The following is an 11,334-nucleotide window of genomic DNA, read 5'->3' as shown; positions in this document are numbered from 1 at the left end:
GATGGATGAATTGGAGCTTTGAGGTTTGAGTAGACACACAAGGAATTAAATTGGGATCGTATTCGGAGTTCGAGGATCAAGTTTGGATATCAAAGATTGAAGAAAAATCCGAAATGCACAAAAATACACTAATGCGCTGCATAGCGTAGCACGGGGCGTGCAGGGCTAGTGGAGTTTTCATGCAGATTGAAAAAAATTAAGCCTCTAAATTTTTTCACTAATACGACGCATGGGAGTCCGCATGGCGCGCTGCGCTAGTATAATTCTTCACCTAGCTTTCTATTTCGGTTCAAAGAAGGTAGTTTGGTCTGGGCCCGTTCCTACATGATATAAATATATAAAAATACAATTTTGAGAGGACTTTTGACCTACAGAGGATTAGGAGAGCATTGGAGGCTTCAAGACACAAGATTTCCTCATCCTTCCAACAATTCAATACGCAGTTTAGATTGTAACATTCGATTAATATTTTCATATTCTTTAACTTTATTTCTGATGGCTTTCTCCATTATTATGGAGTAGTTTACATTAGGGTTTGACATGATTTGGTGACTTGGTTGTTGTCCATAGATTTGAGTATTGTTTAATTGCTTGAATTTGTTGGAGGAACTTTAACTTTAATTGTAATTTTATTCATTATCAAGTTTAATTGAAAAAGGAGCATAATAGTAAATATTGGTACAATGCATGCCTTAATTTTTCTTATTGTTTCTTTAAAGTAATCGAAAGAGCTTTGTTATCCGTTGTTTGAATTAAGATTGAGAAATATTCGTGAGACGTTTCTCTTAGACTATTCCTACTAACATATTCTTGCATAGCTTCACTGCACTTCATATTAGCTTATTTGAATAGTTTAGATTTAATCGACAAAGGAACCTAAATCAGAATAATAAAATAATAACTTGTTGAATTCGTGAGAATCAATAGAACCTTAAGAGTGAAATTTAACAGTGTCAAATTCAGAATAGCAATCTTGCACCTATCATGTCATGACCCCAATTTCTCATATTGATAACAAAATAATTTTACTAATCTCTAGTTCTTCGTGATCAATTGTTGATTAGGATAGCATATTATAAGATAATAATAAAACTTAGAAGTTTAACTGCTAAAATTTAAATTGTATCAAGAATGTGGCGCTAAAGATTAAAGAATTATCCAAATGTTATTTTCTACTCAATTCTTAAACGCTAGAGACTTTGCACTTCAAGTCTATTTGATCAATTGTCTAATATTACGTGCAAATGAATTCGTCAATAAAAGAAAACATATTCTATTTAACACTAGAGTTTTGAGTTCCAAATATTTACGAAATTATGATCAGAATTAGTATTATTGACTTAAAAAAATTTAAGGTGACAATTTTTTTAGTGACCGTCATATGCTATATTTTCAATTATACACTGAATACATAATTGAACATGTAATTAAATCTACTATATGAGTAACAATATAAATAATATTTAAAATAAAATTGAAGATTTTAGTTTGCTAAAACACATTGATCTTTACACAATTAACCGGCCATATACATTATTTACTTTTTCTAGCCATATACATAGAGTACACATTTATTATACATATTTACACATATATAATACATGAATTATATATATATATATATATATATATATATATATATATATATATATATACTTCCAATGGCTATTTTAAGTTTAAGTAATTGGATGAACGGCTATTTGACATATGAATAAAATAACACCACAATTACTTTAATAAATTGAAATATTGAAACTTGCGAGCATTATAAAAAAAAGAGTAGCAGTGTTATTGTGTCTAGAAATTAGGATAGAGTAAATAATAGATGATATACATATTTTACTGTAGTATTCATAATAATGATATTATTTTAAAAAATCTTGTAAAATAATTTTCAAATTATTTTTTTAAAAAGAAAAATCTGTTATAAAATAAAAGTAATTTAGTAAAACATGAACAAGAAATAGAGATAGAGAGAATGAAGAGATTTTCTTAAATTGAAGAATTTTCAGATTCTTCATTGCATGTCCATGTGAATTCTCAATTATTTTACGCATCATATTAGAACCAGGATGGCCCAACCGGTCATGCCAAATAATAAAATTATCTTGATTAGTAAATTTCTTGTTTACTACGGCATGTGTTTCAATCCTGCTAATACTTGTGTAGTATAAGCCGAAGGAAAAAGCGGGTAATATTTCAAGCACATATTTCTTACCGGACGTTATTGTAGTAATATAAAGATATTCAATCTTTTCATCATTTGTAGTCTCAATATGATAGCCATTTTGGCTAATATCTTTGAAACTTAATAAGCTTCTTTGAGATTTACTACAATATAGTGCTTCATCAATAGCCAAATTTGTTCCTCTTGGTAGTAATAAATTGGCTCTTCTAGAACCTTCAATTAATCTTGTACTACCAGATATTGTATTAACATTCACTTCTTTCATTACCAAATAAGAGAAATATCTCTTATCTTTTAAAATAGTGTGTGTTGTAGCACTATCCAGAAGACATATATCATCTTTATTAATCTTGAGTCCAACTGAAGACTGTGGAATTTTCATATTCTTCATAGAAAAAAAGACAAATAATACATCATAAGAAATATGAAAGACAAGCAAAAAAAAACATTAAAAAATACATTAGAAATATAGAAACTAGCAATACATGATGCATTAGGAAAATACACTCAAGAAAAAATAAACTAGTTGCAAACATAAACATAACAACTTTTATAACTTCATTCCCCAGTAAGATGATTCATTCTTCAGTCAATATCCTCAAAGAAGTCTCCAACTTCTAAATGAGTAATATTTGTTAGGCCTTCAAAATCATCATCTTTATATGCAGGATGTGCCTTAGAATCATATTTATTTGAGGGACCTGCTTCATCATTATTATTTTGAAAGGTCAAGTGTGCCTCCACATTATTTTCTTTTTTCTTGAGGGAGGCTTGATAAAGTTTGACAAAATGTTCTGGCGTACGACAAATGCGTGCCCAATGACCTCTCATACCACATCGGTGACACATACTAGCTTTACCTTTTGAATGATTAATTTGAGAACCCTTATTGTTCTCCAATTTATTTCCACCATAATGACGATAATTGTTTCGCCCCTGCCACGTCCACGTTTACGACCATGTCCACGACCACGGTAATTATTTTGTTTTCTTTCAAACTTATCATATGTTGCTACAGCATTCACTTCCGGAAATGGAGCTGACCCAGTGGGACGGGCTTCATGATTTTTCATTAATAGAGTATTATTCTGCTCAGCCACAAGTAGGCATGTGATTAACTCAGAATATTTCTTAAAACCTTTTTCACGGTATTGTTGTTGTAGCACCACATTTGAAGCGTGAAAAGTAGAAAATGTTTTTTCCAATAAGTCCTCATCTGTGATAGTGTCTCCACATAATTTTAATAGAGAACTTACTTTAAAGATAGCAGAATTATACTCACTTACAGTTTTAAAGTCTTGCAACCTTAAATGTATCCACTCATACCGAGCTTTCGGTAATACCGTAAGTTTTAGGTGGTCATATCGATCCTTCAAATTAATCCATAATTCAAGTGGATCTTTTACTGTTAAATATTCAGTTTTTAACCCTTCATGTAAATGATGGCGAAGGAAAATCATGGCTCTTCGCTTTATCCTGATTTGATGCTTCATTTCCTTGTATAATCGTATTTCCAAGACCTTTAGCGTCAAGGTGAATTTCAGCATCAAGGACCCATGATAAATAGTTCTTCCCGGTGATGTCAAGTGCCACAAATTCAAGTTTTGATAAATTTGACATAGTGAAAACTATCATAAAAGATGAATAAGTTAGAGAAATAATTATAATAATAAACAATTAATGAAACAAATCGATTAAGGTAAAAGAAATGAAAATAAAGCTATATCATGTTAGCAATCTACTATTTCATTTTATTCATGCCATAAAGTAGAAACTATATATTGTTTCATTTCACTTTATATTATATATATATATATATATATATATTAATAGAATTTAACGTTTTATTAGTTGCAGTGACTAGATAATGTATACACTACATACATATGCATACATTTTTTTTAATGGTATTGTGTCAGGTGTGAAAAACAACATGATAAACAAAAATATGAAAAAGGGAACAACAACATGAATGATGTAAATTATCAAAAATTGCAAAGAAAAATTTAGGTTGTAAGAATTAAGCATATGATATATGTACTGCCATAAATAAAATGATTATAATGATACATACCTCAACAAAATATGGCTCAACTTAGCTGAAGTTAAGAATAAAATTAGAGCTTCGTGCTGATAACGTGTTATAAAATAAAAGCAATTTAGTAAAACATGAACAAGAAATAGAGATAGACACAATTGAAAAAGAAAATCTATTCATTCTCTCTATCTCTATTTCTTGTTCATGTTTTACTAAATTGCTTTTATTTTATAGCAAAATCATTATTGTCGCCGAAAAGAAAATACTGTACAACATAATAGCAGGATTGTCCATCTTGACCACGTGTCAAATAACTATTGGTTGTACTAGGACAAAAGATACACCAGCTGTGCACCAGATAGAGGAAAATAAAGCCCTAAACTTCTCTCCCAAAATTTTGCTTTCGCAAATCCACATCCAGAAGGGTGACCTGACCGCCTGACTGGAGCTTGTGTTCTTCCTCAAACTCTCCAAAGGTTTCTACTTTATTCCGTTTTCTATATGCTCCGTGTGTGTGTGTGTGTGTGAATTGATTATAATATACGAATTTGTTTCTTTTATTGTGTGGTTATTTTAGGTATTTGGAGGTAGTATAATTTTTCATTGTAGTAGTAGAGAAGAAAAGATGGGAGATGCGTATTGGAATCAGCATCGTCAAGCGCCGCTTCCTCAATCTGCCGGCTTGCTCAAACGACCTCGCTCTGAATATGGTAAAAATCCGTTCTTTTTGGAAAAAAGAGAGGATCTTTTGTAGCTTATATTTGGTTAGGAGGCGGAATAAATACTCTTCTATAGTAATTATTTGTGCTGCATCGAAATTGGCTTGTGATTATGAATAAATTGCTAGATACTGTGTAAGTATGAAACCCTAGAATTAATTTTTTTTCGTCATGGAAAATTACACTGACATTTGGAATATTTCAAGTTGTAGATTGATCTGTATTGAGATTTTGAAAAAAAAAAAGGAGAAGAGAAATTCTTTGTAAATTAGCCTGAAATAGTTTTGTAGGATGAGTTGTGTTTCATGACCTTCCAATTTTGGAGGAAGTGGAAGAGTTAGTTTCAATGAAGGGGGTTTCAATTGAACCCCGTTGTCGAAAAGTTATAATGTGCAAAAAGGGATTTTTGTTTTGTTTTTATGCATAAGTTTTCGTATTCCCTTGACATGAGGGGAACTTCAAATGTAGCGATAAAGGGGTTTAAAAATTGCTTTGAGTCACTAGTTTGAATCCAAAGTGTTGCATTCTTGTACCAAAGAGTCTAGTGGTTGTATTATGATGTCTTCTGGTAGTGTATCTCCTTTGTGTTGTTCTTTGTGCATGTTTTGAAATGCAAAAAAAATCGAGTAGGTGGAGGCTTGAAGAGCATTATATTGGAAATGGTGAAACAGATGGGGTGGTTTGTGAGTGAACAAGTAGGAAGTTCTGATCCTGGCTGAAGTGTTCTTGGCTTGAACAGTATTAGTGATATTGCCCAATTATAAGGTTGTGGCCCCATGACTATATTTTCTTTCGTAAGATTTGGCACTTAAAAAGTTAGGTTAATGAATTACTTAACTTAAGCTTTATGGCCAAATTAATCATGGTTTTATAGAGTGGAGGTTTCTTAAGGAAATACAGAACTCGATTTGAGTTTTTGGAGAAACTTTTAGAATTAGCAAGGACATGTCTTGACTCTTGAGTTTCTACCATCTAGGACTTCATGGTTAGTTTGTGCATGCCAATTTCCAATTATAGTTACAGATTCCTAGGTAGCACATGTATTATATTGGTCGTTAATTCCCCTTCTTCCCGATCTTCTTTGTTATACTTTTTCATCGATATCATCATTTTGATCTATTTTGCCTCCTCAGTACGTAATCCTTTATTCTCTTCCTTTTTAACATCCTTGGCACACATGATTGAGAAATCAGCTTGTGCAGAAAATATTTGTTTTATGAGCAAAGTAAACACCATTTCTTTTTTGAGATTCTCCTGTTCGTAGACTTTTGCAGCAAACAAACTTTCGAGTGTATCCCCCCCCCCCCCACACAAAAACCCAAACCCTCCCACCCCCCGAAATAAGATTAAAAAAAAAGAAAGAAAGAAAAATGTTACAGAGTTAATGTTCACAATTCACTATAAGCAAGGACAACAAAACAGAGGAAGAAGAAGCTTAGAGGGTGGAAAACCTGAAAGGCTGGGAACTTGTTCTTCTTGTGCCAAGAATAGAAGAGTTTGAGCTCCAAGTTCCTCTGTTCCTATTTTTGGTGTATTTCAATTGGCTTTAACCTCAACAACCCCTTTTGACCTGACCCCAACCAACCCAATGATTTCTATCAGTTGTTTCCTCACCCCCTCCTCTCTCTGAGTTCTTTGTATGATTATAGCGGTGTTGGATCTTGTTGAGTAATGTTCTGGCTAAAGCAGAGTTCTGATCGTCTTAGTTTTACACCTTCTTAGTTCTCATTACTGCAGAAGCCCATTTTTGAGAGAATGGTTGTCCAATCTCACCTCATTCCTCTTTACTAGTTTATTGAAGAACTATCTGTGGTTTCAGAGTTAATACTGGAATGTACATCCGCCTTGTATTGGTTCCACAATGATTGCTGACTTGTAATGGCACCAAATCTCAAGTTCTACCTTGAACCTGATGCCGATTGCTGAAATTGGCAATATCTTTTCATGTCGCTGTGATGCTTTTGGATACAAGAGTTCCCATTAGCAATTGCCTTTACTCTGTACATATTTCTGGTGCCCTGTATTCTTGTCTCAGGCTTACTGTGATTGCTCTGTATGCAGTGCTTTTATGTGCAGTAAGGTCATTTGGACCTTACCTGTCAGCCAAATGAAAATTTAACTTTCGAGGTCAAACTCTGCTGCGCGAGCAACATTGTGCACTCGCTTTGTTATATGTTTTGAACTTTTGATAAGCATATGTGGTCTGACCATATTTCTTGCAGTGCCAGATCTTCCACCATCTGGGATGTCATCAGCTCATGAAATGCATCATTACTTAGGACGGGATGATGATCGTGGTGGACCTCGAGTAGTGGACACACAGTCAATTGGATCAGCATATGATCGTTATCTTCAGAGTTCGGTAATCACTGAAGCTGACAATTCTCCTATGTTTCCTCAGGCATGCTTAGATTTTGTGCTAATTTTGATTTTCTATATTCCTCTCTTCCTCCTGTAGCAACTTTCTTCTCTTTCAGTCGGAGAAGCTAATAATTACAAGGGAGTTGGATTGGCCAGAGCAGGTGCTGGTGGTATATCTTCCCTTCCTGTACGTGATCCGCTTCCATCAGCTCGTGGGCCAGAACTAGCACCAAATGGAAGAGCAATGGTATTAAGTGGTCAAATGCCAGTCGAATCTTTGCCAAGGCCTCGTGAAACACTGCCTCTCCCTCCTGATGCTTCTAACACCCTCTATATAGAGGGACTTCCTGCAGACAGCTCCAGAAGAGAAGTAGCCCGTATCCTTTGAGACATAATTTACTTGATTAGGACAGTTCTACTAATTTTCTAAATATTTCTTTCTCACTCTGCATGTTCCCTAACTGCACTTAAAAAGATATTTTTCGCCCTTTTGTGGGCTACAAAGAAGTCAGACTTGTTAGAAAGGAATCAAAACATGTAAGCGGATGTTTATGCCTTTTCTATTGGTATAGTATTTATCTACCAGGTTGTATTTTGATAAAAACTTCATTTTGCAGCGTGGTGGAGATCCTCTTATCCTTTGTTTTGTGGATTTCGTAGATCCAGCTTGTGCAGCTACTGCTTTGAGTGCATTGCAAGGTTATTCTTTCAAATTAATAATAATCCCCCTCAACTTCAATTAGTGAATTGTTATCTCTGCTGCAGTTATCTGATCTATGATGATCGCTCAGTGTACGTGGGTGTTGTTAGAGTGTTTTAAATGTCATTTTTGCTCTTTGCCTTTTCAAACTATAGATAATTGCAGTTGAATTTGTTTCGGATGCATGCATACTCTAGTTCTGATTCTTCATCCCAGTATAAAGTCGAATCGTGGGGTCATCTATGGAGTATAACCCACTTGCTTTATATGCTATTTCCCGGCAAGGCCGCAGACCTGTATATCCATTGATAACCTCTCCTCTATGTGCAGGTGCAAAGCCCCCATGGGCAATGCACCTTGGACAAGAATCCCTGCATCTTGTGGCTTTTGTTTGTAGTCCTTATATTCTGATCTGTCCATTTCCCCCATTTCTTGTGTAAAGTATAGTAAAAACAATTGAAATAAAACATCCATATCTATGAAGAAATTTTCCTGTAGTTCCTCTTATTATTCTTGAAAAGGTCCAGACCGGCTTATAGGGCAGCTGTTGGGTCTGCCATTCTAGAATGATGCCAATCTTTGGTTAAGATAGCTAATATTTTACATAATTAATATGATGATTCTTGCAGTCCAATCATTTATTATGAGGATGGGGTTACTCTCTAGCTGCTGCTATGACAAGTGACATTTCCTCGTTCACTTTGTTTGGTTTAAATATCTAATACTCCCCATTATTATTTTTGTGATACTTGCATTTTGGGTCATTTATTTGTAGGACATAGTGCTCTTGCAAGTTCTCACTCTCTTATTTTGGTTATTGGATACTTCCTCTGTTCCCATTTAGTTTTCAGGTTAGGCTTTTACATGCCCTTTAAGAAAGAAGTGATAAGAGGAGTAATTTAACTAATCTACCCTTATCAGTTCTTTAATCTTTGAGCAGAATAATCTATTTTCAATATTAGATAAGTGAACTATATTTCCCTGCTTCTTCGTTCTCCATTGTATCCCGGGTAGTCTGATAGAGTTTTGTCTAGGTCAGTTAGCAGTCTATGCTTTGTCCACATTATTTTGTGGTTTTGTATAGTATTGTGTTATTGCCCTTTCACTTATTTGTTGTCTCTTACGATGCTGCTATTACCTTTCTGGCTTCTTTTGCTGTGACAGACCTTTTCTTTTCTTTTTTTTCTGATATTATTGTCTCTTCTGTTGAGCCAAGGGTCTCTCGGAAATAGCTTCTCTACCCGTCCGGGTAGGGGTAAGGTCTTCGTACATTCTACCTTCCCTAGACCCCACTAGTGAGATTTTACTGGGTATGTTGTTGTTCGTTCTCCATTAATTGTGTATCTAATCTCTATTAGATTATTAAACCCAATTTGAATATGCACGTTGATGTAAATAGAGATTAGTTACACAATTGATGTAGAGATGAAGAGGACGTAAATAGAGTTCTCTTATTTACTGAAAATAGGTTTGTGTGGTCAAAGATTGAAGAACTAATAAGGTATAAATTAGTCAAATTACTCCTCTTACTAATATTCTCTTAAAGGTGTCTACGAGGGCCCAACATATGCGTGTACAAAAACTATTACTATATCTAATATTAAAAGAACAATTGTTTGGAATTTCATATATGAGGTTTCTTGTGGGACAATCTTATCAGTGGTCTCTGCTGATGAATTTGCCAGGTTACAAAATGGATGAACATGACCCCGATTCGGCCTACTTGCGATTGCAGTTCTCGAAGTTTCCAGGTCCGAGGTCTGGTGGCTCGGGGAGTCGTGGGAAGCGATAAAATAACATCCATCAGTTTTTTATTTATTACTTTTTATTGCTCCGTCTGAATAGACTTCTGTTATGTACTGTAACTGGAATATGCAACTCATAATTGGCTCAACAGCGGGCAGTATCCAAGGTTACAGTATTATGCACGCTATTGGTTTTTGAAGTGGGAGGTTTTTCACTTCAACAGCCTTTAAAGCCAGTGAAACTTTGTTGCTAAGAATGTACAACTTGATAGGCGGAAGCAGGTTGTAGTACTAGTTGTTGAGGAAATACTTTTAATTTTATTCCAGACAGTGGATTTTTAAGAGTTAGTGTGACAAAAATCTGGGTAAGTGCTTCTCATCTTGCTTTTATTTGTTTTCTTCAAATAGAAAATGTTTTGCAAAGACAACCAATTCAAAGAATATCAAAAGGATTATACGCATTACTAATAATAGATGGCAACTTGATATCAAAAGGATTATACGCATTACTAATAATAGATGGCAACTTGAAGGTGTTCATTAATTCCTCCTAAAAACAATTACAACTTTCCTACTAGGGCATTGTGCTAATAATAGATGGCAAAAGAGTATATGTGTCTTATCTAGTGAGGAGACTTCTCTTTTTTGTTTTCCATTATATATATTATATGCAAAGCAGGTCATCAAATGCTATAACCAGGACATTCAGGGGTCGTTTGGTATAAGGTACAAGAAGGTATAAGGGTGGTATAAAAATTTAATACCACCTTAATACTCTGTTTGGTTAGCAAATCAGGTATAAGTTATCCTGGTGTTAATTTTAACACTGGGATAACATATACCTTATAGAAGGTGGGGTAATTAGCACCGGTATAACTTATACCTTCTTTTTAGAAATTATGCAATTGTCATTCTTAATACAACATACCAAACAATGAATAAACAATAATTCCAGCATAACTAATCCCAATATAACTTATCCCAAAATAACTTATACCGGCATAACTTATACCGATATAAATCGTATTCCAACCAAGCATAACTTATCCCAATATAACTTATATCGGCATAACTTATACCAAACTCCTCACTGTTATGCATATTTCATGTGTAACGTGTGTACCAAAAAAGAAATTGTGCAATGAGTCTATCTAATGTTACTACTTTCCACTCAACAATGTCATAAATTGGGGATGAATGGAATATTTGTTATCCTTGGTTTAGTTTTTCTTTTTGTACTCTTTTCGAATCAGTAACTGGATATAAGGAATTTAACTCTATTAGGCAAAATAATAGCCTGTTTGGCCAAGCTTCTCAAGACAAAAAAAGTGTTTTTTTTCTAGTTTAAGGTGTTTGGCCAAACTTATTTGGGAAAAAAAAGTGCTTTTGGGAAGAAGCAGAAACAGTTTCAGAGAAGCAGAAAAAAATAGTTTCTTTCCAAAAGCAGAAGCAGAAGCAGTTTTGGCTTTTCTTATTACCTAAAATACTCTTAATAAAATATAATATATACCAAAATAACCCTTAAACCTAATACTTAGGATATTGATTTATAAATATTTCTTCTTATTTTTAGGAAACTTTCT

The 11,334-nt window shown here is 34.0% G+C and overlaps 1 protein-coding gene across 1 annotated transcript; it reads left to right on the top strand.

The window, feature by feature from the left end:
- Positions 1-4,587: 4,587 nt before the first annotated feature.
- Positions 4,588-10,111, top strand: LOC104218542 (RNA-binding protein 2). Its single transcript, XM_009769069.2, has 7 exons — positions 4,588-4,702; positions 4,804-4,936; positions 7,168-7,307; positions 7,404-7,683; positions 7,782-7,843; positions 7,924-8,005; positions 9,692-10,111. The coding sequence occupies exons 2-7, from the start codon at positions 4,852-4,854 to the stop codon at positions 9,796-9,798; spliced, it is 756 nt and encodes a 251-aa protein (XP_009767371.1). The 5' UTR covers positions 4,588-4,702; positions 4,804-4,851; the 3' UTR covers positions 9,799-10,111.
- The last annotated feature ends 1,223 nt before the right edge of the window (positions 10,112-11,334 follow it).

The sequence above is a fragment of the Nicotiana sylvestris genome, chromosome 4 (genome assembly GCF_000393655.2).
Source record: "Nicotiana sylvestris chromosome 4, ASM39365v2, whole genome shotgun sequence".
In the NCBI taxonomy this organism is placed as follows: domain Eukaryota; kingdom Viridiplantae; phylum Streptophyta; class Magnoliopsida; order Solanales; family Solanaceae; genus Nicotiana; species Nicotiana sylvestris.
This window is presented reverse-complemented; position numbering and strand designations above follow the sequence as displayed.

Bases quoted from the DNA above. Each gene is read 5' to 3' on its own strand.
- LOC104218542 (XM_009769069.2), top strand. From the start codon at position 4,852: ATGGGAGATGCGTATTGGAATCAGCATCGTCAAGCGCCGCTTCCTCAA. The intron at 7,684-7,781 runs GTATCCTTTGAG...GCACTTAAAAAG, and splicing joins CTCCAGAAGAGAAGTAGCCC to ATATTTTTCGCCCTTTTGTG. The intron at 7,844-7,923 runs GTAAGCGGATGT...TTCATTTTGCAG, and splicing joins TTAGAAAGGAATCAAAACAT to CGTGGTGGAGATCCTCTTAT.